This window comes from Impatiens glandulifera, chromosome 2, assembly GCF_907164915.1.
Source record: "Impatiens glandulifera chromosome 2, dImpGla2.1, whole genome shotgun sequence".
NCBI classification, from domain to species: domain Eukaryota; kingdom Viridiplantae; phylum Streptophyta; class Magnoliopsida; order Ericales; family Balsaminaceae; genus Impatiens; species Impatiens glandulifera.
The window spans coordinates 5,777,365-5,803,409 of NC_061863.1; the positions used below are offsets into that span (position 1 = coordinate 5,777,365).

The window sequence follows — 26,045 nt, forward strand, 5'->3', positions numbered from 1 at the left end:
TCATTTAAATATTAATAAAAAAATGACCCATATAATTTAACTATATATACAATCTCATCATTTAAATAACTAATAAAAATAATTTACATATTAATTTTTTGTATTATATATTTATAATAATTTAATACTCAAATTTCAATAAGTAATCTCAAACAAAATAATATAATAATTATTCAAATAATCCAACATTCAAGAAGACCCAAATGTTATAGGTATTGAGGTCTAACACTTAACTGCCTCAATTTATTTATTTTTTAATTAATTTATCTTAAATAAATTAGTATGATTTCTTACAACATAATCCCTAAATTTAAATTGTAGAATTATTGTAACACAAATTGACATTAAACATTATATATATAGAATTGTAGAATTATGTATTTCCCCCCAAAAAAAAACATTATATATTGAGCCTACTAAATTTGAAAAATAAAATTCAAATGTATTTCATTCCAAACTTAAGTCACAAAATATTTTTTATTTTTTTAAATTCATTTTTACTTTCAACTTAAAATATAAAATAATATAGTTAGTTACTATTTAGAATGCTTTACCCAACTAAAATAGAAAATAATTGACTAATTAATTCATTACAAAAACAGTAGATATTGCATAATATTTTTTAACATAACTTGGAATAGTTTTAATTTAATTGGTTAATAAATAATATAATACACTATTGTATTCTTTATTCAAGATTTTAAATTGAAACCCTTATTTTTTCTAATAAAACTTGAAATAATTTTAATTTAATTTAATTTGTTTATAATATAAAATAATATAATATTATATATATATATATATATATTCATTACAGGTCGAAGTTTTATCTCTCCTTTTTTTTTATATCCTCTCTCTCTTCTCTCTGGCGGTTCTTCTTCTTCTTTGACGGCCGCCTCTGCGCAGTGAAGCTTTTCTAGGGTTTATCATCAATACATCTGATTTCAATCATTCACGATGGCTGATCTATAAGGTGTTTCTTTCATTCATAAGAAAAAAATCCTCTGTTATATCCCCTTTTTTCAACTCATCACTTGAAATTACCTTTTCGTTAGGGTTTTCAATACCAGACAGAGTAATCTATCAATCTTCTTACACTCTTGTTTCCAGTTTCCTTAATCGAATCTAAAGATCACATCGTTATCAATTTCTAGGTTTAAGAGATAATCTAGAAGAACAGACAAGGGGGATGAATAGTGTTTTCAGCGAACAGATACTTGCAGACAAGCTTTCTAAGCTCAACAGTACTCAACAATGCATTGAAAGTATGTTTTTTCTTTCATTTTCTCCTCGATTGCAACTATTTCATGTTTATGCTTATGCTTATAGTTAACAGTAATTGTTCCCAATTTGGATGTTTAGCATTGTCACATTGGTGCATCTTCCACCGAAGTAAAGCGGATATAGTTGCTTTAACATGGGATAAACAGTTCCACAGTACAGAGATGATTCGCAAAATCCCCCTTCTATACCTTGCAAACGACATCCTACAGAACAGCAAGCGAAAAGGAAACGAATTTGTTAATGAATTCTGGAAAATTCTTCCATCAGCACTTAAGAATGTACTTGAGAAAGGTGATGATCAGGGAAAGAATGTCATTTCCAGATTGGTATGTTAACTTTTCATAACTATTATTGTTAGTGGTGTGTATATGATCTGATAGTGTTTAGGATGAGAATAATAACATCTAGTATGTGTAAGATAGGTTGATATATGGGAGCAAAGAAGAGTTTTTGGATCCCATACACAAAGTCTGAAAGATGTAATGCTTGGAGAAGAATTGCCTCCACCATTAGAGTTCAATAGAAAACGTTCACGGTCTGTTAAGATTATAAAAAAGGATTCGCGCTCAATTCGAACGGTTAGAAACTGACTTCACACACTTTTATGTTTTCACTATACTATTAGAATTGTTGTGAGATTGATACTGTGAAAATAATTCGAATAGTTTCCGTCTTGGAGGAAGGCTTCATTGATTGTATGACCCGTCTTTTGGAAACCAGAAATTGACGTTAGGAAGTTCAGCTGAAAGAATTGTCTCTGCACTCCATTTGGTGATCAGTGAAAATTCCATTGAGGATGAAAGTATGTCCTCGAGCAAATCAGTTATTCAACGGATTAAGAAGATGGAGCATTCCGTCGAAGCAGCTTGTAGAAAAGCAAACGATCCAAAGAGAAAAACATTGTCAAACGAGTTGCAGCTTGAAGAAACTACTCTAAAACAATGCATAGAGAAGCTTAAGTCCGTTGAGGCAAACCGGGCTCTTCTCGTCTCTGAGTTAAGGGACACCCTCCGAGAACAGGTTAGATCAATTTACCCACCCTGTATAACTCAAGTAGTAAGAGTCTTGAACTAAAGAGGCTGAGTTCTCATATTCTAGAACCCCTCAAGCCTTATTTCGATTATGGGTTATTTCGATAACCACTAGAGCTTGTTTGATCTTGGGATATTTAGATTTTTACAATAGAAATCTCTATAACATCACATCAACTAAAATACCCTTATTTTAATTTCTTGTAAATTTAACTCAAATAATCCCCAAAACAGATTTTGATTTCATAACTTTCAAATAACTCCACATCAAACAAGCTTTAGGAGGTTATTGAAATTTGGGTTTTCGGATAATCTTTTTTTAAAACATATAAAATGTATCTTGATATTTCGGTTTGTTATTTGAACGAATGTGATTGATGACGAAGTGGGTGTCATGACTTATGGAAATGTGATAGTTTTATGCTATAAATTCCATTTATATTTTTCAAAATTTTGATCTTGAATTTCAGGAATCGGAGCTGGAGAATGTACGCACTCAAATGCAGGTATTTCTTCAACCTCTTGCCCGTTTACTTCAACAACAAAAAAAACAGACTTGATAATATATTTATATATATAGGTAGCAATGGCTGAGGCAGAAGAAGCGAAAGCGATGCGTGACCAACTCGATAACAATGATCAAGTCTCAAAACCTCCAAAAAAGTCTGCTGCAGCTATTGCGGCTGAGGTTGCGGACAGGCTGGCAGCTTCCTCTTCTTCTCAATTCATCATGTCTTCAGTCTTATCATCATTTGCAGCTGAAGAAGCAAAAAACGCTCCGAATAACAACAACACACAACAGATATCGGCTCCTATATCAAACAATCCGACTTATCCTCAACAACAGACGATTCTCGTACCCAATCCGATGGTGGATAATACTTCTTACCGCCATTATGTTAACCAATCTTCCCCGTTTGGTTACGGAAACATGACTCCGATTCCCCTTACGCCTCCGATGGTTAACACGGTTATTCAAATGCAACCACCTCCGATGGGTTTTGTTCAGCAACCGATGAGTTTTCGACCGATTGGGCCTCCGCCTCCTCATGGGATGATGTATTATAATCCTCCGCGCCCTTCTTAATGAAAGTTATGAATGAGTTTGTGCGAATTGGAGTTTATTTTGTTTGGAGACTTTTGAATAGGGTTTTTGGCTCTGTTTGTTTAGAATAGGGAGGGGACATACACTTTCTTCTTTTAGAAATGTTTTAGTTGTGTTGATTATGCTTTTTCTTGTTCTTGAAGACTTTTTTTATGATGTAAAACTGTTTTTTTTTTTATCAATTGAGACATGTGACAATTTTTTATTTGGAAAGAAGGTGAATTTTTGTGTTAAACTTAGATTCACCCTAAAACAGATATTGGCTTTTCTTAGATATTGGTGAATTTTTTTTTTTTTTTCTTTTCATTGATTCTTGAGTTCCTTTCACGCTGAAAGTTTCAGAGTCGAGCTCCGCTTAATGGTATGACGAGTTTTTTCAAACATAGTAATATATAATATATTTATTTATTTTAATAATAAAACATAAAATTTAAAACAAATATTTTTTCTTTACTCATTTTTCAAAGTTCATATGCAAGTCCACCATTCATATTATTATATCTTATAGTCCAAAAGCCCACCATTCACATTATTATATCTTATGGTCCAAAAGTAAAACTCTAATTCTTTAATACATCATTATATCTTAAAACTTTTCATATTCACTAATTTTTTTCACAAAAGTTTTTCATTTTTCTTTATATTATCTCTGTTTCCTGCACAGTTTTTCATTTTTCTTTATATTATCTCTGTTTCCTGCACAAAGCAGACCTCGCTAGGAAATCGACTAGAGACAAGGAGGTGTAAAGAAGCCTCACAAATTTCGCCAGGAACAATTACTTTGAGAGAGATCTGTAAGTATCAAAAGAGTATGAAGTTTGATTAGTAAACTTCCATTCCAAAGATTTGTTCGTGAGATTGCACATGATTTTAATATAGATCTGAGATTTCAGAGCTCTGCCATAGTTGCTCATTAGGAGGCAGTTGAGTCTTATTTAGTTAGTCTATTTGAAGACACTAATCTCTACGTCATCCACGCCAAATGGATGCCTTCAACTTGCGAGACATATTCGTAGTGAGAGGACTTAGAGATCTTATATGTGCTTATTGATTAAGTTAATAGTCATGTTTTTGTTGATTATCAACTAGTTTCTCTCAATAGACTCCCCTTAAAATGTCTACCATGGCTTTGTTAGATCGATATATTATGTTATTTGTTATTGATGATTAAATATTGATTTGTTTGAATTGTGCTAAAGAAATAGATAACGGACTTTAATATTTTATTAAACAAACAAAGAGGTAGAAATTATTAGAATAAAGTAGCTAATTAACCTAGGATAATTAGCCAACAATTATAAATTTACCATGTTTTGAATATTTAATTTAAATAATCAAAAAGGGAGAAATTGTTAAGTAAAAATAGTTAATTAATCATTAGTGTTAATTAGCTATTAAATAAGAATTTAATTATGTAAATTTAATCATGTGCAGATTAAAGAAAACCGAAAAGAAAAAGATGTCCGGTGTTTGATTAAAATCGGTCTTTAATCAAAGTTCGGTATTATACAAAAAAGGCCTTCGGTATTATCTACAAAATCGGCATTTTACAAGATCGGCATTTTGTGAAGACATATCCGGTATTATATAATCGGCTTTACAGAAGCGTAACCGGTATTATAAGAAGTCGCTATTTTATCAAAGCATAACCGACAGTTTGCACATCGGTTTTATATCAAGGCACGCGTTCGGTATTTTGACAAATCGACATTTTGCAAAACACGCATCCGGTTTTATCTTCCGGTATTTTTACAGGACCACGTCCAATAGTTTGTAAAATCGGTATTTAACAAACAAGTATCCGGTCTTATTTCAGTTTAGCATTTTACAAGACGCGTCAAGTATTTTACAAATCGGCATTTTATAAAACACGCGTCCGGTATTATATAATCGGTTTTATATAAAGCGCCTCCGGTACTTTATGATTTCGGCTATATATCAAATTAGAGCGAGTCCGGTACTTTACCATTTCGGTGCTACATTGGAACACTTTCGGTTTTATCAGAAGTCAGTTTTATGCGTCTTCAGCAATTGTTTCCATTTCGTGCAAAGACTGATGAAGACCTTTCTCGTAGCAGCAAAGCTATGCTAAAAGAACCAAAGACAAGTCAAACATTCTGATATATACGCTCTTTGTACTTTACAATCACATTAATGAATATCTTGGATTATTATCATCCAAGTATAGATAAGATCAAATAGGATCCTCCCTGGCGTACTACTCTGGAGCTCAATCAATCAAGATCAAGACAAATGTCTCATGAAGTAGATATATTCGTTGAGTAGCAAATATGACTGTTAAAGCCTGTCTACTTAAGAAGACTGAGGACAACCTGTTTCATAACTTTTTTGCACACAACAAGCTTTACAAATCCTTAAACTATCAATTGTCTTAAAGTTCTAAAAGTTTTCAAGTTTATTAGAGTGTCACAATTGTATTACATACTACCCATTCTGTGTGAGTTGGTTAGCATTATAAGTTGACAGAATATGTTTCTGTTCGACAGAGTGTGTGTGCTAAGAGTTCGAAAACATGTAGTAACTAAGTCATAGTTGTTCGACTGAGTTTGTACAAGTGTTGTATTGAACCAAATCTTCTATTAATATCCTTCTCAAGTTTGAGAAGAATGGGTGACGTAGGATCTTTGACTCTGAACATCCATAAACATTCTCTGTGTCTTGTGTTCTTCTCTATTACATCATCCTAATTCAGTTGTGTTGTTTCAAGTCGAAACAAACATTTCCGCACTTGAACTTGGTTCAAGAGTTTGTGATGACTTGCGTAGAATAGAAACAAATATTAACTTCTAATAGAGTTAATATCAAACGAAGTGTGTGTAAGCGTTCAACATATTCAGACCCTAGTCTCTATCGTTGATCCCGATCATAACAAATTGATTTTTCATTTTAAAATATTATGTTTTTAATGTTGAATGAGTATGAAAGTTTGATATCTTCATTTTAAAAATAAATTTTGGCTTGAAATCAAACTCAAATTCAAGCTTGAAAATTTAATTTTAGTTTAAACTTTTGAGTCGAGCCGAGCTTGTAGATAAATAGTCGAGCTCGAGCTCAAATTTATAAACTCATTCGAGCTCGAGTTCGAATTGAGCTAATAAATAATTAATCGAGTCGAGTTCGAGCTTAAGCTGGTTCGAACTCGGCTTGACTCATTTGCAACCCTACGTGAGATAAATATAGAGTAACTAAATTGGTCATAATTACTCTTCGAGACGAAGTCTTCAACATTGATGAAGACGTGTAGGCATACTATTTTGCGGTGGGGTTGTAAATTTTCATGAATTTCCCATTTCAAGCTTTACTTAATTCTTTTGCCTTTTCCTTATTAATATTTTTTGGATACAACTAGTACATTCTAAAATAACCGTAACACTCCAACATCTTTACATTTTGTCTCCTCAGTTCGAATGGCAGGTTGCAACTTGCTACATGAAAATTTTTATTATAAATAACACAAAGAAAATAAAGTAAGAATTTTAAATACTAATAAGATCGGAAAAGTTTCATCATGTATTAGCCTTTTTTTTATTAAAACGAACGCGTATAACATTAATTATTTGAGACACTCATGCTCATAGTTTTTCCTTCGAAAAGTCTTATTCATTCTTTTCCAGGTCGTCTACACATTACGAGGGAAATTAGTTTTCTGTCATTCCTAATGTTGTTAGAGCTTTAGTTAATCCATTTGATCTAGAAATCGGTGACATTTGTTTGTGAAATTTTTTGGTGTATCCCACTGAAAATAAAGAATGTTCTACAGAAAATTTCACAAACTCTTGAAGAAGGCATAATAAAAAAAAAGTAAGGGAGTGTTTGGTAACTCTGAAATTGGCATTGAAATTGGAAGGTCCAATTTTAATTCTTAAGTTTGGGTAGACCCTTTAATATTAAGAATTAAAATTGGAATTAGAATTCCAATGAAATCCAATCTAGTATAATTTATAGTTCTCAATTCCAATTTTTTATGTCGTAATTGTAATTCCAAAATTTATTTATTTTTTATGTTTTTTTAAACAAAATAACTTATTAGTTTAATATTTAAAACCCGATTAACAATTTTATTTTTAGAATATAGTAAGTTAAAATATGGAACTAATATTTTTTTAAGTTGGTATATATATATATATATATATATATATATATATATATATATATATATATATATATATATATATATATATATATATATATATATATATATAAAAAGTTAATACGTTGAACTAATATTTTATTTTTGAATTTAAAAAATTAAAATGTTGAACCAATATTTTTTTTAGTGTATGAAATTAAAATATTGAACCGATATTTTTGTTTAATAAAAATCAAAACTTAAAAAAAATCTTTTAACTCTGAAACTATCTTAATTGATTATGATAAACTAATATTTTAATAAAATAGATAATATATATTAAAATTATTATTATTATATTCTTTTTTAACCGTATTGAAATTGAACTATAATTCTATAATTTTTTAAATTAACGAATTGAAAATGGTATTTTAATATTTTGGTTTATAAATTTATTTATGAGGTGAGATGAAATGTTATGAAAAATATGATTTTTTTATAAATTTTATATTATGTTATAAAAATTATAGGATTTTTTTTTAACAAAATTGATTTTTTATAAAATGAGAAAAACAAATTACATGCCACCTAAGTTGAATTGTATAAGTTGAAATTTGAACGCCTAAGCAGTTTGTTTGGTTGATTTTTTCACAGAAGTGCAATTTTAGATTGTAGGCCTTGTTTCAAATTATCTAACTTAGAAGGTAATTACAATAACTAAATTTAAACAATTATAAAAAGTATTTTTTAATAGTATTATTATTTTATGATAATCATAGTTATTATCACGATAATATGTTTTGCATTTGATATATAAATTATAATTGAATTAAATGAAAAAATTTAAGTGAAAAATCTAAATTTTTAATAAATTTGTAGGTTATGATAAAGAACATTTTGTTATAACATTAATATTGTCAAGTGATATTTTTTCAAATTTTTGTTGTGGAAGTTATAAAAATGTGTTTTCAAGAAGAAAGCCTTGCCCTAAACGTGTTTTCATTCCATTACAAATTTAGTTTGTTTGATTTTGTCGTTTGTTTTGTCGGTTACATGTTTGATTTTGTCGTTTGTTTTTCTCGTTTGTTTTGTCGGTTAAGGGTTTGATTTTGTCGTTTGTTTTGTCGGTTAAGGGTTTGATTTTGTCGGTTAAGGGTTTGATTTTGTCGTTCGTTTTGTCGGTTAAGGGTTTGATTTTGTCGTTCGTTTTGTCGGTTAAGGGTTTGATTTTGTCGTTCGTTTTGTCGGTTACCAGTTTAATTTTGTCGTTTGTTTGTTTTGTCGGTTATGGGTTTGATTTTGTTGTAACATTCCTAATTTGAACAACTAAAATAGAATAACACTTAATAGTGTATTAGTGTTAATAAAACTACATTCTTAAACAAAATGAATCACTTCTAAATTTAATTGAAGAGATTTTAATAATAACAAAATTAAATTTAATTGAAGAAGTTTTAATAAAAATAAAATTGAAAACTTTTAAACCAAAGTACTTATTGACTTATAAATCCAAAATATTTGTAATATTATATTCAATAATCAAAATTGAAAAAACATAGAAAGTAGATGGAAGAATTTAGAAAGGGATAGACTAAACCAAAGTACTTATTGACTTATAAATCCAAAATATTTCAAATTCAAATCAAGCTAAGTAAATTATATATGATATAATTCTTCACCTTTAACTCTACTATTGGCTACCATTAACATCAATGTACTAAAAATAAAAATAAAAAATGTGCTGATTACCAAAATCTATACACAATTTTCACAAAATAAATCATGAAATCAAATAGAAATGGAAGAGACATCATTAAAGATATCTCCCATATTAGGTCTTTCGTCGAAATGCGAAACACACTTAACCGCAATCGCGAGCAATTCGTCCAATCCTTCTTCTTCTCCACTTACGATAATATCTCGATCAACACAATCCCTTCCCCGACCTTGTCCATAGCAAACTTGAACCCAATCGGTTAGATCAACCGAACCCAACTGACCCGATATGATATCACCAGCACTTCTTCTAGTTAACAATTCCATTAGAATCACTCCAAATGAGTACACATCCGATTTCAATGTCATGACACGTTTGGAAGTTGGTTTAGCAAGTTCAGGAGCAAGATAACCGAGCGCTCCGAGGTTTAGTATTTGTGTTGAAATGCCGGTTAGGGTGAGAAAACGATGAAGTCCATAATCAGCTAGGCGAACTTCTAGATTATTATTATAGTTGGTAGATCGTTTTAGTATGATATTTGTGGGCTTGAGGTTTCCGTGTGGGAGGCCTCTATCGTGAAGGTAAGTGAGACATCTTGCAATATCAACCGCAATTTTCAATCGTTGACGTAGGGATAGTTGGGAAATATACTTCCCGGGCACCGTGGTCTCTGAAAAAAAACGGGTAAAATCTCTTTATGTAGTGAAAACCGAAGAATAATAGTAAAATCCGAGCACATTGTAGTGAAAACCAAAGAATCAACAATATCCTCATAAACCAAAATACCATATATTACTTTTTAACAAAAATGAATCCCTAATTTCTTGTTACCCAAATAACTTGATTTTGATTAACCTACGTCAAACAAGATTATTTTTTGAAATAACCCGAGATCAAATAAGGCCAAATTCATCCTAGAGTTCATTCTAGCAAGTATTACCAAAGACACCCATTTGGAAAACACTTATTTCTATCAGATATCTCATAACGTGGATCCAGATTAGATTACGTTTGAAAACAGAACTTAGTCGGCCCCAAATTCATAAATTTATTGACAATTTCTCATTTTGGTCCGAATTTATATCCAAAACCTAAAGTGTGTGTTTACAAATAGGTCATATAATGGTTTCATTAGTGAAAAACTAATTCTATTAGATTTCTTAGCTAAATGTGATTTAGATTAAATCACATTTAGAGCTTGTTTGATGTAGGTTTCTTTTCTTTCATATAATCCATTTTTTCAAACCTCGTTAGTAATAAATAAAAAGTAAATTATTTGGGTTAAATGACTAAAATGCATGGAAAATAAAGGCAAAACATAAAAAAGTTTAAAGCAAGATAAGGGTTTAGGGAAAACTAACCATGTAGATGTAGAGCCAAATTATCTCCATGGATGTAATCACATAGAATAAGCCTTTCTTCTCTTTTTCCCAAATAATATGCTCTTATAGGAACAATACTAGGATGAACAATCGACCCGATCTTCTTAACTTCCCGCGCAAACTCCTTCCCGTGTTTCACCATTCCCACTCGCAACCACTTAACCGTCAGCACATTCCCATTGCCCATATTGGCTTTGTATAGAGTCCCATAACTGCTTTTACCCAAAACTTCCGCCATAGCACCAGACAAGTCCTCGTTTGTCAAAGCTAACGAATCATCTAATAAGACCAATTCTCCGACCAAACGATCCGGTGAAGAAACAATTGTGGCAGATGTGCTAGCCTCCCAATGATCGGATAATGGCGTTGGATTCGAAATTAGTAAACGATCTTGCGAGAAACTTAATGAAGTTGGGGTGGCGGTTGGTTCGTTAACTTCTTGCAACTTGGAAAGAGATGACCCGGAAAATCTTCCAATTATTGCATTTCCTCCATATGGTTGGCTACATTTTCTGACTCTATAGATAGCAAGCAAAATGAAGGCAATCATAATGGTTGCTAGGATCGTTGAAACGATAATGATTACATGTAATCTCGATCTCCAACTGCGATTGTTTATGCTTCCCCCGCGTGGAACTCCAACCGGAGTATCATTTTTGCTCGGGAAGATCAAAAGAACATTGCCAGGGCGAAACGAACCAATCGGGAACTTCCTTAAGTAATCCTCAGATACAAATCCCGAGAGATTATTGTAAGACAAATTAAGAACCGCCAGACTCGATGGGAGGTTAGTTGGGATTGGACCAATGAAATTGTTTCTCGATAAATCAAGATACTCTAATCCTCCAAGCTTACTCAATTCACCCGGGATTTTTCCTAACAAATTGTTGACAGCGAGATTCATGAACTTAAGCCTGCCCAAGTTATAACTAATATCGGAAGGCAATTCGCCAGTTAAGGAGTTATAAGATAGATCCAGGAACTCCAATGGTGGGTCATTTGGTAAAAGAAGAAGCTCGTGAGAATTCCATACTTGAAAGGGAATAGAACCCGTAAAGCGATTCCCCGAGAGATTCAGATATGAAAGGGTTATTGAAGTGAAAAGGGATGGTGGAATTGATCCCCCGAGTTTGTTCATACTCAGATCGAGTTGCGACAGCCTCGGAGAATTATGAGGGGGTAAGTTTCCTACCAGTGAGTTGTTTCTAATAATGAGAGTGATTAAGTTTTGGAATTTGGATGATGAACTTGGAATGGTTCCTGAGATATTGTTTGAACTCAGATCAAGAAGTTCTAAAGAAGAAGAATCCCACATTTGCATTACAGATAGATCACCTGAGAAAGCATTTTGACTTAGATCCATAATTACAGATTGACCCACTGAAGAAGGAAGTGAACCAGAGAGAGCATTTGATGAAAGATTCAAGGTCTTCAGTGTTGTTGAGTTAATTACACCAACATTACCTGTTGAACATTGTCAAAGAAAACAATCAAATATAGAAAGCAAAAAAGACTCAGCAATGCATATATTTTTCTTCTTCTGCAAACCTCATTGCATTTAGAAACTGTGAAAGCATAAAAGACGGAAAAATAAATAAAAACCAAAACAGAAGAAGACATCAAACACAAGAAGACACTATGACGTCAACGAGCCCTGAGATCCTTCCAATCACAGGTTAAATTTCTATTATTACCAATCTTATGCCATCCATCAAAACCATCAAGAGAAGATACAATGTAATCAGATAAGTGAGATTTCAAGTGTTTTCATAATTTTCATTTGTCTGAAAACATATTGAAATCAGTAAACACAAAATAGACAATATGCGACAGCAAAAATAAAATGTGGAGAGTTGGAGAATAACACTAAGAGCTGGTTTATGTTAACTACTATCTCATAGCAGATAACTTATGCCATTAAATTATCAACCAAAATACCAAAATTTTGTTCTTTATAGTATTAAAAATATCTAAGTATTAAGAGTATTTTGGTCATTTGACACAAGCAAACAAAATAAACCACTTTTTACGTAAATTCTATAAAAAAAACTAGGTTACTTGCAAGAAAATTAAGCAAACTGTAATGTTTTTTACGTGGAAAACATTCTAAAACACGAAAGGAAAAGCCACATTAGTCAAGAGAAGATCAGGTTGGTTCGTGTTGGTAATAAACAAATTGAATTTCATATTCTATAAACGACAAAATAGGTACTATTGCTGAAGAAGACATAAAATGCGAGAAGGGAAGAAACACAAGAACTCCAACATGTCTCTCTTGCTCTACAAGAAGTCTATCTTTCTCTAAGGTCAAATTCTCACTATTATAGTGTTTGTGATAGTATATGAGATCTTTAACATGAATGCACACATAAATGACTATGCATGGAATGAAAGGAAACAATGGAAATCAAATATATTATTCAAGATTGTCATATCTTCATCATATCTTTAACTAATAAATCCCTAAGTTTCCATATTTTGTGAATATCAACTAGTCTCATATCAATTAAGGAGAAGATATAATATCAATAAAGCTTTTACCTGAAAACAAATTGCTGCTTAGATCCAGTTCTTCCAAAGGAAGTAAGTTCTCAAACAACTCTTCAGGTATTGTCCCAGATAATTGATTATCTCCTAGACGCAAAATGCGAAGACTAGGCAATGAATCGAATGAAGGGAGCTCTCCCGTTAACTGATTATCAGACAAGTCCAATACCTGCAAATTTCTGAACAATGAAATCGATTCACTGCTGAAGAATTCACCTCCCAACATATTCTGTCCCAGATTCAAATAACGTGCTGTATTTGCTAAGCCAGAAATGCTATAGGATTCCATGGAAAGAGATCCGTTAAACCTGTTGTTACTCAAATCAACAATCTCCACATTACGAAGCTCAGAGAATAAAACCTGAATATATCCAGAAAAATCATTCGAATGCACGTCTAACACCTTCAATTGCTGTAAACTCTCGATTCCACTAGGAAACACGCCGCTGAAATTATTCGAAGACAGATTCAGGTAAGTCAGTCCCCATAGATTATACATCCGAGGAGGAAAAGTACCGTAAAACATATTTCCTGACAGATCCAAATACTGTAACGAAGTCATAAAGCCGAATTCCGAAACAAGACGTCCGGTAAAATAATTTCCTGAGAGACTGAGATTCTTAAGCATTGTAAGGCCGTTCAAGGTGTTAAACTTCAAATCCCCAACCAAACCGAGATTATCGAGCAAAATAGATGAGACATTTCCATTCTCGTCGCAACTAACACCGTAGAAGGATTGAGGACATGAGTAAGGAACTACAGATGAAGGAATCCATGAATTTAATACCTTCTGAAGAGGATCTTGTTGGATCCCTTTCTTGAACTCGAGAAGTGATCGGAGTTCATCTTCTGAAGCAGATACCAGTATCAAACCGGATAAGAATAGGAAGGAGAGAAAACGAAGTAGATTCATCTGTAGATAACGGAATCGTATCACTAAGCATTCATTATTTGATGAAAGATCAGATTAATTCTCATACCTCTTGCCGTCGCCGTTGTCGTCGCCGGTCGCCGGTCGCCGGTGTACTAGTAGCTCTCACTACTACTATCTGCATACAAGTCCAATATACTGCAAAAATAAGAGAGAGAAACAGCAAACAAAAGTGATGATTTTTTTAATATTTTATTTCTAAATAACAGTTTGTTCACACTTATTTTATTAAATTTAAAAAGTATGTGTAGAAATAAATAAAGTCAAAAAGTAAAAATTTTAATATTTGAACTACTTTCATAAATTAAAATATTTATTAATTTGAATATTTAAAATGACTTTAAGTTGAAATTCATTTATTAGGTCTACTTAAGTTGAAATTGGGTCATGAATACAAAATAAATTGAAAAATAAAAATTGATTTGATTTTAAAGTATTTTATCATTTGAATATATTAATGTTAGTAAATAATATTTTACCTTTTACAAAGATAAGGATTCAGGAAATTTTTTATAAAATATATATAAAGATCAAATAAAAATTTCACTTTTTTGGATGGAGTCATTAATAAAGAAATATAGACCAATATTAAATGTAGAAGAATAGTGTGTATTATGGTAAGTCATTAAAAAATGTGTTTAGAAAAAAAATTATAGAAATGAGATCTCACTTGTTGAATATAATTGGTATTAAATAGGTGATGAATGAGTAAGCGTAGATTGTAGGGATATTTTGATAGAAATAATGAGCTCGGCTGGACTGAGTCAATAATTCTTTATCTCAATTATTTGTTGGTGAATTATTTTGCTCAAAAGGAAGGAACAGTAAAACTTTCTGTTATCGCGGTCGACCGATACGTTTACTTCACAATAATATTATTATTATTATTATTATTATGATATATGAGACTTTTTCTGGAAAATCGATGGAGTCGGTCGGTGCATTCATTAATCTTTTTAAGGTTTTCGAGTTTGATAACGCTAAATTTTATGTTATGTTTTTTTGTTGATAAGTATTTTTATTTATGTTTTCATTGTTGTTCTTAAATGGTTAATTTTCTTGAATATATTTGATGACAAGAAGAAAACTTGTATTTTGTATTGTTTTCGTTGTTATGTTTAAATGACTATTATTTGTATTTAAATATATATATATATATAATATAAATATTTTTATTGTATGAAATTTTTAAAGAAATGAGATAATTATAAATTTTCTAACTATATGAATTAAATCATAATTCTTATATATTAAAATAAACATAACATAAGAATAATAACTATTTTACTTTATAAAATGTTCTAATTAATATTTTTATTTAGAAAATTAACAATTTCATAGTTTAAATCTCATTTCAACTTAGGACATTTTTTGTTTAGTATGAATTGAACTTAAAATTGTCTATTGGAATAAACTATTTTAATTGAAGTTAACATAATGCGTTTCGAATTATGATCAATAATTAAAATAAAAAAAGGTTTAGTAATAATATATTAAATGAAATAAGTTGGTTTAGAAAATTTTAAACTAAAATTTGTAAAATAAATTACTTGTTCATTTTGTCTTGATAGTAGTTAGTAGGTCATAATATTGAATGAAAATAATATAAAATAAATTGAAATAAATTATAGTATAAAATATTATACAATAATAAGCTAAAAATAGAATATTGGTTAATATTGTCAACTGAATAATGTTTAAATACAAACTTTCACGTATAAGTTAACTAGTTTTCCGCACGTGTTTTTCACAAACAAAACATAAAATATTCCTTTATAAGAAAAACTCAATCATAAAACTTGCACCATTTTGAACAAACACTTGCATTATTTGTGGGGATTTGTGAGATAAAAGTCTCACAATTGTTTTTTAAATTTTAAAACAGAACCTATTTTAAAAAAAACATCTTTTTGTATATCTACTAGAATAATAGTTGTATGAAATCAATACTACAAACATATCTACTATGGCATGAAAAATAAAAGTTAGTGAGTGGTTCCATTTATTTTTAAAAAATCATTTTTATATGACTATAAAAGATGGTTGTATAGAGCGTTTTAAAAGCAATATGATGTTGTGTCTAAACTTGTTTCATATTTCGATTGAATAGTAGAACATATCGACTTAGGTTTAGTCATCCACCATCAGGTAGATTTTATACCACATATTTTTGCATATCTTGAATTATAAAATTTAAAATATTATATTATATTTATTAGAAAATAAAATATAATTATACAAAATCAAAAGTTGTTTATTTATTTAGTAAATAAAATATTTAATAAATCTAAAACAAACTTTACACTTTAAATATGTGCTTAAGATTCACCACAAACTTATTTATATGTTCTTATTTATCAATTTTTACACTTTTTTTTCTCTTTATTATTACATTAAAACGAAGGTATACACAAATTTAATTATTATTTTCTTATAAACGTTGTATGATATATATATAATAGTTATTTAAACATAACGAAAAAAATAATACAAAAATATGAGAGTTCGTTTTGTCATCAAATACACTCAAAATACAACGAGATTAATAATTTTAAAACAATAATGAAAACATAAACTAAAAGTGTGAACAAACATAATATAAAATCTAACATTAACGAGTTTAGAGATCCTCAAGGAGATCAATGAGTTCACCAATCGCATCCATCGATTTTCTAGAAAAGATCCCCTATTGTCATAGTAATAGCGTTGTGGAGTAAACAGATTGATCAACCGCAACCGCGATCACTAAACGTCCTACAATTCCTTTCGAGACAAATAATACACCAAAAAGTATTCGAGATATGGATTTATCGACTCAATTCAACCGAGCTCACGATTTCATTCCAAACATTTCAATAACCACTAATTAACTCATACATCACTCACTCAATGTGAGTCATGTTCCAAAATAAATTTTAAATCGCAGTCACTCCTTTACAAAGCAATAACAAACGAGGTGTCGTCCACCTCTTCGCAACACTTGCACAACGACTAACCATAATGACTCTTTTTTCATTCATCTAATGTCTATTAAATCGATTAATTAGATACTATTGTCGTTCATTTTAATAAAATATATTTTGCAATGAAAACAAAATATACGGAAAGTTTCTTTAAATTTATTAGCTTACATCTACATCAAGAATAATAATATTAACACATAATAAATATATTATTATTTTACAATTAGTATGTGATGAGTAGTACTAAATGAAAATTTTATTATGCATTTATAAATTTTATAATTATAGATATCTTATATAAATATAAAATTTGTAACATGGAAGATTTTACATTTGTGAAAAGATGATAAATTTGTGTATCAATTAAAAAAATTAATATTTAAAATAAAAGTAAGATAAAGAAATATTTTAATAATATTATATCATTTTAATACATTTATTTTTAAAATAAATATAATTAATTTTAGTCTATTATACTTTTATTAAGATGGAGCTCAACCCTAAAAAATACAAATTATTATTTTAATAATATATTTATTATATATGTTTGTATTTTATAACTTTAAAATAAATAAGTTAGTTAAATTAATTCAATACTAGCATCAATTTATTTGCACAAATAAGAATATATATAAAATATTATCTATTTATAAATATTTTAGATAAAATTAAGTTTGATCTTAAACTTAATATTAACATATATTTTATCTCTTCGGTATCTACTTAATCCCTCAATTGACCCTCATTTTGTGACTCACACTTTTTTATATGCATTTTTTATCTCTTCGACAAACCACCCACAATTCTTAGTCGACTGCAATCGATGGCATTATATCTCGTCAAACTCAACCACTAACCCTCTAATTGACCATTATCTTGTGACTCACACTTTTTCATATGCCTCTTTATCCTCTCGGCAAACCACCCACTAAGACAATCCACTCACCAATCTTAGTCAACATCTCTTTTACTCTCACTTCAACAAATCAACAATCAATCACAGACCTATTATCCAACGTCAAACCAACCACTAACCATCATCCGACATTCTTGTGACCTCACACTTTCAAATTCCCGTCAAACCAACCATTAATTCTGACCTCACACTTGACAAACTACTCACCACCCGACTTCCATCTCGTGACCTCAAACTTTCAAATGCTCGTCATACTAACCACTAATTCCGGCCTCACACTTGACAAATTATCTACCACTCGACCTCCATCTCAAAACCTCAGACTTTCAAATGCTCGTCAAACCAACCATTAATTCTGATCTCACATTTTCAGATGTTTATCATTTGTTTAAAAGTTGTGCCACCTTGAAAATATAAATTTGCATATTTTGGGATTCAAACTCTAGTTTTTAATATGAAATGTGAACACTTAAACTGCTAGACCACTTGTAATTTGTTGAAATAATTTTATTATTATTTTATATATATATATATATATTGTATTTAATATTTATTACTAATTACTTAATTTTTATATTAACATAAAAACCATTTATATTCCTAAAGAAAATATTATATATATATATGAGATAAAAAATGAATGATAAAAGATAAAATGTATTTATATAAAATTAATGATGAAAAATAATATAATATATATAAGGTAATAAATAAATATAAAATTATGAAGGTAGGTACATTTATAACAAAATAAAAATGTTTATATATATATATATATATATATATATATATATATATATATATATATATATATATATAAATATAAAAATTATGAAGATAGATGTATTTATAAAAAATTAAAAATTAAAAAATTGTTTATATCTAATTAATATTAATATTTATATATATAATATATATTATAATGAAAAACAAAATTTAATTAAGAAATAAATAATAGGAGAGACGAGAATTAAAAAAATTGATGAATATGATGACGACGTAGATTAACCGTAATGCTATTTGAGTTTAAGCATTATTATATATATATATATATATATATATATATATATATATATATATATAATATATTACATTAAAAAATTATATATATTACTAATAAATCATTTATTAAGAATTTAAGATCATGAATAGATGTACATTTGTATCATTTTATACAACTATAATTTATATTTTTATAACATATTACTTAACATATTTTTATCAAAATTTATTAATTTATACGTATATAATTTATATTTAAAACATATTACTTAACATATTTTTATCAAAAATTTATAAAATCATAATATTGTCATAATCTTCTTTCTCTAATATCTATGATTATGTTTTAAGCATTATCTTCTCTCTACACAATTGCATGATTATGTTTTTAATTTCATATTAACTTCACAATAATTAATGGGTTAAGCATTAAATTATAAAATTATATTACATATTTAATAAAATATTTACCATTTTATACCATCATAATTTATATTTTCAATTTTTAAATATTTAAACTCACACTCATGGGTTTCATGGCTCAAGTTGGTAGTCATGGCTTTCATTGTTTGACCATTCATCTAACTTTTTTTTAATAATTTCATACTAAAATGAAAGAAAAAAATATATATTTGAGAAATAATTTTATATGATATAATAAAAAGTAATTTATTAATCAAACATTCCCAAAGTATAAGTGTTCACATGGGAGAGAATGTAGATCACATTGAAGAAGCAATAATGTGTAGGTGTTGGGAAATTAAGAAACCAAGAGTAATGAACAAAAATTAGGGTTATGTAAAATTTGATGACATTTAAAAAAATTATATTAAAAAATAAAAAATAAAATGACATGATGATCAGTTATTCAATTAAAAGAATGAATCTTAAATTTGTCATTTATCTAATTTAAAAATTATATATTCTTTTAGGAAATTTTAACTCTTATAATTTTATTTAAATTTTTTTTATTCAAATTCAGAAATATTTGGTTTCTACAAAACTATTAAGAATTGAATTGTTGTGTTATGTGAATCAAATTTGAATAATAAATTTATAAAAAATATAGTTTGAAGTATTAATAGTATAGATCAACTAATAATAATTTTAATTAAGAGATTAAAGTTGGTCAAGTTATTAGTTATAATTATTCGAATTAAACCCAATATGTTCCGAAAAACTATGCAGGTAAGTAATTCAAAATTATCTTTATAATATTCAACCCAACCCAGATTTATTAAAAGTAAGGATAACGAGTTTGTTTTAAAATTTGGGCCAGTTTGTTTTATAAATTAACCTTATATCTGACATCAATTGTAGTAAAAAAATTATTTATAAAAAAAAATAACATGATGATATTGAAAAATATTTTTGTAAGTTATAAAATAGAAAATAATTTTTTTTATCTTATACAAAAATGATCTTTATTTTTTCAATTCGGTACCCAACCGTTTCAAACCAAATTTTTTTTGTTCATCATTTACCCGATCTTGTTAGGTGGAACGCCTCTAATTTCATTCTTATTAAGAATGTTTTAAATTTAATTTTACATGAAAATAAATTATAATTTAAAAAAGAAAGATACTTGTAAATAAATGTGAGAAATTATAAAAATGAAATACTACGACCTCGCTTCAACTCAAAGCGATGAAATCGAATCCATAATATTTTAGTATCTTAAGTTAACTTTTACCACTTAACTATCTTGTTATCTATCTTGGTGGGTTAAAATTATGATTTTTAATTTTATTTTTTCTAAAGGAATATGATATAATAATGTGAGTTTGACCTATGAATTTTGAATAAGGAAAGATTGATTTTAGATTTTAATATTAAAAAATATATATTTTTTAGTATTGATTAAAAAAAATTGTCTATAAATCATCAAACAACTGTTATATGAAAGAAGTATTATATGATATTGAATTCGACTCAAATATTATATGAGTCAGACTCGAATTAGGTAGAAGTCAAGCTCAATTTTGATAAACTAATATTAAATAATTAAGTTTCGTTAAATTGTTTTGGAGGAAAAATTCTATTAAAAAAAAAAAAAAAATCACTTTTTATCGGAGTCTTCGAGGAGAGAGAGAATTGCCGTCCGATGGCTTGCGGCCTGAGACTGAAGGTTTTTACTCCCACGAATCCAACTTACGAAGATAGGTTCACCGGAATATGCAACCCTAATCCATCTCCGATTATCCGGCTTCCCGGACGGCGAACCCTAGCTTCTGTATCCCTACAATCTGCTAATACCTCCCACTTCACTTCTACAATTGAATCTTCCCCTTCTCCTGTTCTTCAATTACCTCAATGGAACCCAACGCAACATCACATCGTAATACTCAACGCAATTGCTTGTGCGGTACTTTCTCTTCCATCCAATTTCGTATCTCGATTCAACATTATTAGGGTTCGTTGTAGATAACTTAATTAATGCGAATTCCATTTTCTCTTTGCAGGTGGCCATTTCTGCAACTTGGCTCTTTTGTTCTGCTATTCCAAATCTTTTGGTTTGTTATCTGTACATTGTTGTGATTGTTTGAACTCCTATCACTTGGTTTGATTCAAGAGTTATTTACTTTATGACTCATGTTAGGCTTTCAAGAGATCAGCTGAATCAATGGAGAAGCTGTTAGATATGACAAGGGATGAACTTCCTGAAACAATGGAAGCTATCCGGTTGTCTAGTATGGAGATCAGTGACTTAACCATGGAGCTCAGTGATCTTGGGTAATAATTATCATTTCCTGTAATAGTTTTGTTTTAAAACATTATCCATTTGATCTTGGTTATGAAAAATCAGGTTATTTATTGGAAAATCAAGTTATAAATTGAGGGTATTTTGGTTTAGGATTTATTCTCATAATAATAAAGAAAGTCAAATATAGCAAAATTCTTTGTGAAAATTATCGAATTCAAAAATAAATATTCGATAGCAAGTATGATGTGATTAATGATTCATTGGATAATCAATCCCACATAACCCACATCAAACAAGCTCTTAAATTGTTGATACTTGATTTGCATAAGTTCATCAACTTGCTACAAACTCGTTTTGCTTATGAACATACTATATGTCGTCTTAACTGAGTAATTTGAGTCAATTGAACAGGCAGGAGATTACTCAAGGTGTTAAGAGTTCCACAAGAGTGATTCATTTGGCTGAGGAAAAGTTGCAAATGCTAACAAACACGAGGCTGCCAGGTTACCTTTTTGGCACATTTGTGTTTCGTTAAGCTCGAATGCTGTTCAAAACTTTATGATTTTTATTTTTTACTTCACTAGATTCAAAGAAGGATATGAACATCACAACTGCAAAGAGAGTCAAAGAAGCGATTTTGAAAGGTCGATCTATCTTTCAAGCCATCTCTGCAATGGCCAGATTTTCTAAGGTTGCCTTCTTTAAATTTGGGAAATCTGCATCAAAACCCTAAGGTAAGATTTATATCCTCCTTCCCACAATTTGTATGTTATTTTAATGGGTATGTTAATTTACAGGTATTTATTCTTCGGGGTTGAATGAATGAATCGTTGCGGAGACAAAGGACAAGTAGGGTTCAATCATTTATTTAGGTTTTTCGCTATGGAAAGCAAATGAAATAGTTGTTTTTTTGTATAGAACCTTGATAAACAGCTTGACCCATTAGTTATTTGTAATTAAAAAGAATTGCAATTCAATGTCTCCTCTAATATAAATTTCTTTTTTTTCTAGTTCAAAGTTGATTTTTTCAAAGTCAGAATACAACTATTGGCTACTATCTTTTGGAAACTCTAAAGGCCATAAGACAATCAAGAACATAATATATAGCTCAATATCCTTGAGGATATGTTTAAATATGATAATTTGAATTGTGATAATATTAAAAGAATTGAACTTTAAAATATTATATAAATTTCACTGAAATTATAATTCCTTATTTTAAGTTATCAAAAGCAAGAGTTGAACACTCAATTCCAAGTTCACCCCAAACATAGTCTACAAGAAAATAGTGGCTTTGTTGAAAAAAAGTATTCATCTTGTCAAATGTAATGCAATGGATTTAAAGTTTACAATTCTTATGGAAATGACTGAATAAAATTTTATAACCAAATATCCTTCTGTGAATAAAAAAAGACAACATTTATAACAAAAAAAAAATTGCACTCACTGAGGATGGATGTTCTAGCTGCTTCAATGCTCGCAAAATCAAATCCAGCTCTAATAAATACAACTATCAACAACTTACAAATGGTAATTAAGAGAGTTTGACAATGGTAGAAATTACAACTGCAGCAAATGTTCGTTGATTATCGCGATCTCTTACTGAAGAAACAGTTGAAACAGCTAAAGATGCCCCTCATCGTCTGCGGGTAAATCAGAACATAAAGATAATGCTCAAAAGTCAATAACTTGGTTAATCACCAATAAACAGACATAATCCAAGCAAACCCACAAAACATAGATCAAGTCAACCCATATGAACAAAAAATGTATTTGTAACCAATTCATTTCGAATTCTCATTCTCATAAGTTCCCAATCAGAGCCGGGTAGTTTTGTCTTTTGAGACATTATTGTAATAGGCAACTCCCCAATAATGTAAGCATTGTTGATTGAACATGGGCTGGTTCAATCTTGTGTCATTTATTTACCATATAACACCTAAACATACCAAAAACAAGGCCTTTATAGACTGGTTATAAGGGAAACTGGATGAAATAGATTAATTATTTGCATGCACAACAGATGATTATGTTATGACTGTAAATATAGTGGGTGACATGATTGTAATTAGTTATATGATTGGAACATATGCATATGAAAAAGAAGAGCGAAAGAATCTTACGGTCGGTGAGCGAGTCTGATGATGATGATAATAAGGAGGAGGATCGATTTGGGTTGCATTCTTAGTCTGTGTGTTGGAAGAAAAAAATTCTTCTTCATTCCCCAAGCTGGCTCTTGAAGGATCCCTCTTATTCAATTTCCTCATTTCCCTTACTTTTGAGAAATCCATAGAGTAATCTGGTACTACTCCATTTTGTTCCCAATCCCCAAATTGTGGAATTGACATCCATGGCATATTCTTCTGCACATTCAAGAGATGTCAAGCATACTGATTTAGCAATGCCAAGTCATGTTTTCAAGCTTTGGAAACTAAATTTAGTCGAGATTTTGTGTTTTTGTACATGAAAATAGATCCAAATACATAAACATATACAATAAGTGTCACCCAAATTTGATCTATAGTCTATACACATCATTATCTAGAGTTTAAATCTTCTTTGTTCTTAGATAACAACAAGGCAATTGGATAAGGGCAATACACAAGTTTAAAGGCTTTTCTTTAGAGTTAAAATCTTATTTGTGACCCGTGTTTATTCCCGGGATGGCTAGCACGACCCTCCACAGTCATGAGGGTTCTAGTGAGAATCAAACATAAGACTTTTTTTGATTTAGGTAAGACCTTGTTATGTTCTTCTTTGGTTTTGTCATTATCTAGAGGTAAAATCTTCTTAGTTCACTCAAAACTAATACATATAGTTCTAGACATTTCATTGATCCACATTCCACAATCAATCCAGGGAGAAAATCAGATTAGTTCATTACAAGTCATGACATCAATTAATGGAAGATAAAAGGAATATCACATCAAATGCCACTATATGAGTAATTCATTAATCATTACCTTATTGCTCTTGTTTCTAAATGAGGATGAAAAACTTGCAAAACTTCAATATATTAGTTCATTGCCTTATGAATGATTGATACTGATATATAATTAACCCAAAAACAGTCAGCATACACAAAAATGTGATAGCAAATAAGGGTTTTTTAACTGTAACTTGCTTCTAACCTATAGCAATACAAACAGAATTCAAATTTCAGAATCTTCAATGGGTTGATTTCGACTCCGTTCTAATCAGAACAGAAAACGATGAATGGATGAATAGAAGAAGAAAGTGAAAGATTGATTACCTGATTGTTATTTTCCATGGTGGACGATTGTTCTTGCTCTTTTGCGTGATAGAAACAAGAAAGAGAGATGAAAGTGGAAACGGGAAGAAGGGTTGGAGAGATTTATATAATGAAAGATGAGAAAGCGTGTTTGCGCGTGCGCTTTGGATTGTTTTGGAAATTGGGTTTTAGCTAACAGGGTGATGACAGCACAGTTATGAACAGCTATTCATTTTCTCTCTCAATGGCCAATTCGCCATTATCGTCTCCAAAAGCTTAATGACTTGTCATCTGACTCATCTCATATTCGTTAATTCCCAGCCGCTACTTTTTTTGTAAATAAAGAAAATCAAAAGAATGAAAGTTGAAAAGACCAACGGTAATAAACATAAAGTGGTCAACATGTGAAAAAAGTTATTAACTTATTTACTTACATAGGTAAACAAACAGCTCATCATCTCAAATTTTATAAATTTAATCCATTTTAAAACTATGGTCAGAATTAACATTAAATTTAAACTCAAAACGCTTATAAATAAAATTGAATCCGTAACATTTTAATCTCTTAAGTCATCATTGGACTACTTTAGTGGGTTAAAAAAAAAGAGTTATTCTAAATACATTACACAATTTTTAAGATATTCAAATTGTATTCGATAGTTTTAAACGTATATATCTCGAAAACATACTCAATTTAAAATATAAATACGTTCAAATTCGTCCAAATTGATAGAACTTACACAAAATTATGTCGTTACGAAGTTTTTTAGAAAAATAAATTACAAATCTATCTCTCTTAAAATAATTCAATTTTTTTTTTTTAGATTACACATTTTTTTTAGTCACTTAAATCAATTTTATCAATTTATAATACGTAAAATTATAAAATAATAATTAATTAAAAAATATATATTCAAACGTCTTTAAATATCAATTTATTTAAAAATGTACGTAAACGAACATTTTATCAATTTGAGAAAAAAAATCAAATAATTAAAATTTTGATAGTTCGAAACTCATATAACACATTTCAAAGTTTGAATCACATTTGATTAAAATTACCTAAATTGGAGTCTCATATAATAATTGTGCAATTATTCTAATCATCAAATTACTCATTTTATCGATTAAAATATTAAAT

At 29.4% G+C, this 26,045-nt stretch overlaps 4 protein-coding genes across 5 annotated transcripts; 2 read left to right on the top strand and 2 right to left on the bottom strand.

Moving 5' to 3' along the window:
* Window positions 1–832: 832 nt before the first annotated feature.
* On the top strand, window positions 833–3,628 carry LOC124925977 (regulation of nuclear pre-mRNA domain-containing protein 1B). 2 transcript variants are annotated; one of them, XM_047466128.1, is made up of 7 exons: window positions 833–973; window positions 1,155–1,265; window positions 1,363–1,610; window positions 1,707–1,862; window positions 2,005–2,304; window positions 2,786–2,821; window positions 2,896–3,628. In XM_047466128.1, the coding sequence occupies exons 2-7, from the start codon at window positions 1,190–1,192 to the stop codon at window positions 3,400–3,402; spliced, it is 1,323 nt and encodes a 440-aa protein (XP_047322084.1). In that variant the 5' UTR covers window positions 833–973; window positions 1,155–1,189; the 3' UTR covers window positions 3,403–3,628. The 2 variants fall into 2 exon arrangements, with proteins under 2 accessions (XP_047322084.1, XP_047322085.1); XM_047466129.1 differs by lacking the exon at window positions 1,707–1,862.
* A 5,471-nt stretch (window positions 3,629–9,099) lies between these two features.
* On the bottom strand, window positions 9,100–14,245 carry LOC124926506 (probable inactive receptor kinase At5g10020). Its single transcript, XM_047466742.1, has 4 exons — window positions 14,137–14,245; window positions 13,151–14,069; window positions 10,589–12,073; window positions 9,100–9,897 (listed from the first exon to the last, which is right to left on the bottom strand). The coding sequence occupies exons 1-4, from the start codon at window positions 14,209–14,211 to the stop codon at window positions 9,299–9,301; spliced, it is 3,078 nt and encodes a 1,025-aa protein (XP_047322698.1). The 5' UTR covers window positions 14,212–14,245; the 3' UTR covers window positions 9,100–9,298.
* Window positions 14,246–21,014: 6,769 nt separating this feature from the next.
* LOC124927053 lies at window positions 21,015–22,682 on the top strand. Its single transcript, XM_047467394.1, has 5 exons — window positions 21,015–21,333; window positions 21,431–21,481; window positions 21,568–21,701; window positions 22,084–22,175; window positions 22,257–22,682. The coding sequence occupies exons 1-5, from the start codon at window positions 21,073–21,075 to the stop codon at window positions 22,403–22,405; spliced, it is 687 nt and encodes a 228-aa protein (XP_047323350.1). The 5' UTR covers window positions 21,015–21,072; the 3' UTR covers window positions 22,406–22,682.
* Window positions 22,683–22,873: 191 nt separating this feature from the next.
* On the bottom strand, window positions 22,874–25,194 carry LOC124927334. The gene is made up of 3 exons (XM_047467730.1): window positions 24,926–25,194; window positions 23,796–24,035; window positions 22,874–23,315 (listed from the first exon to the last, which is right to left on the bottom strand). Exons 1-3 carry the CDS (start codon window positions 24,941–24,943, stop codon window positions 23,259–23,261), a joined length of 315 nt encoding a protein of 104 aa, XP_047323686.1. The 5' UTR covers window positions 24,944–25,194; the 3' UTR covers window positions 22,874–23,258.
* Window positions 25,195–26,045: the final 851 nt, after the last annotated feature.

Coding starts and splice junctions, on each gene's coding strand:
- LOC124927334 (XM_047467730.1), bottom strand. Junction 23,316..23,795: donor ATCAGACTCGCTCACCGACC/GTAAGATTCTTT, acceptor ATTTACCCGCAG/ACGATGAGGGGCATCTTTAG.
- LOC124925977 (XM_047466128.1), top strand. CDS start 1,190: ATGAATAGTGTTTTCAGCGAACAGATACTTGCAGACAAGCTTTCTAAG. Junction 1,611..1,706: donor AGAATGTCATTTCCAGATTG/GTATGTTAACTT, acceptor TGTGTAAGATAG/GTTGATATATGGGAGCAAAG. Junction 2,305..2,785: donor GGGACACCCTCCGAGAACAG/GTTAGATCAATT, acceptor CTTGAATTTCAG/GAATCGGAGCTGGAGAATGT.
- LOC124927053 (XM_047467394.1), top strand. CDS start 21,073: ATGGCTTGCGGCCTGAGACTGAAGGTTTTTACTCCCACGAATCCAACT. Junction 21,482..21,567: donor CTGCTATTCCAAATCTTTTG/GTTTGTTATCTG, acceptor GACTCATGTTAG/GCTTTCAAGAGATCAGCTGA. Junction 21,702..22,083: donor ATGGAGCTCAGTGATCTTGG/GTAATAATTATC, acceptor TCAATTGAACAG/GCAGGAGATTACTCAAGGTG.
- LOC124926506 (XM_047466742.1), bottom strand. CDS start 14,211: ATGCAGATAGTAGTAGTGAGAGCTACTAGTACACCGGCGACCGGCGAC. Junction 14,070..14,136: donor GACAACGGCGACGGCAAGAG/GTATGAGAATTA, acceptor CGTTATCTACAG/ATGAATCTACTTCGTTTTCT. Junction 12,074..13,150: donor AAGCAGCAATTTGTTTTCAG/GTAAAAGCTTTA, acceptor AATGTTCAACAG/GTAATGTTGGTGTAATTAAC.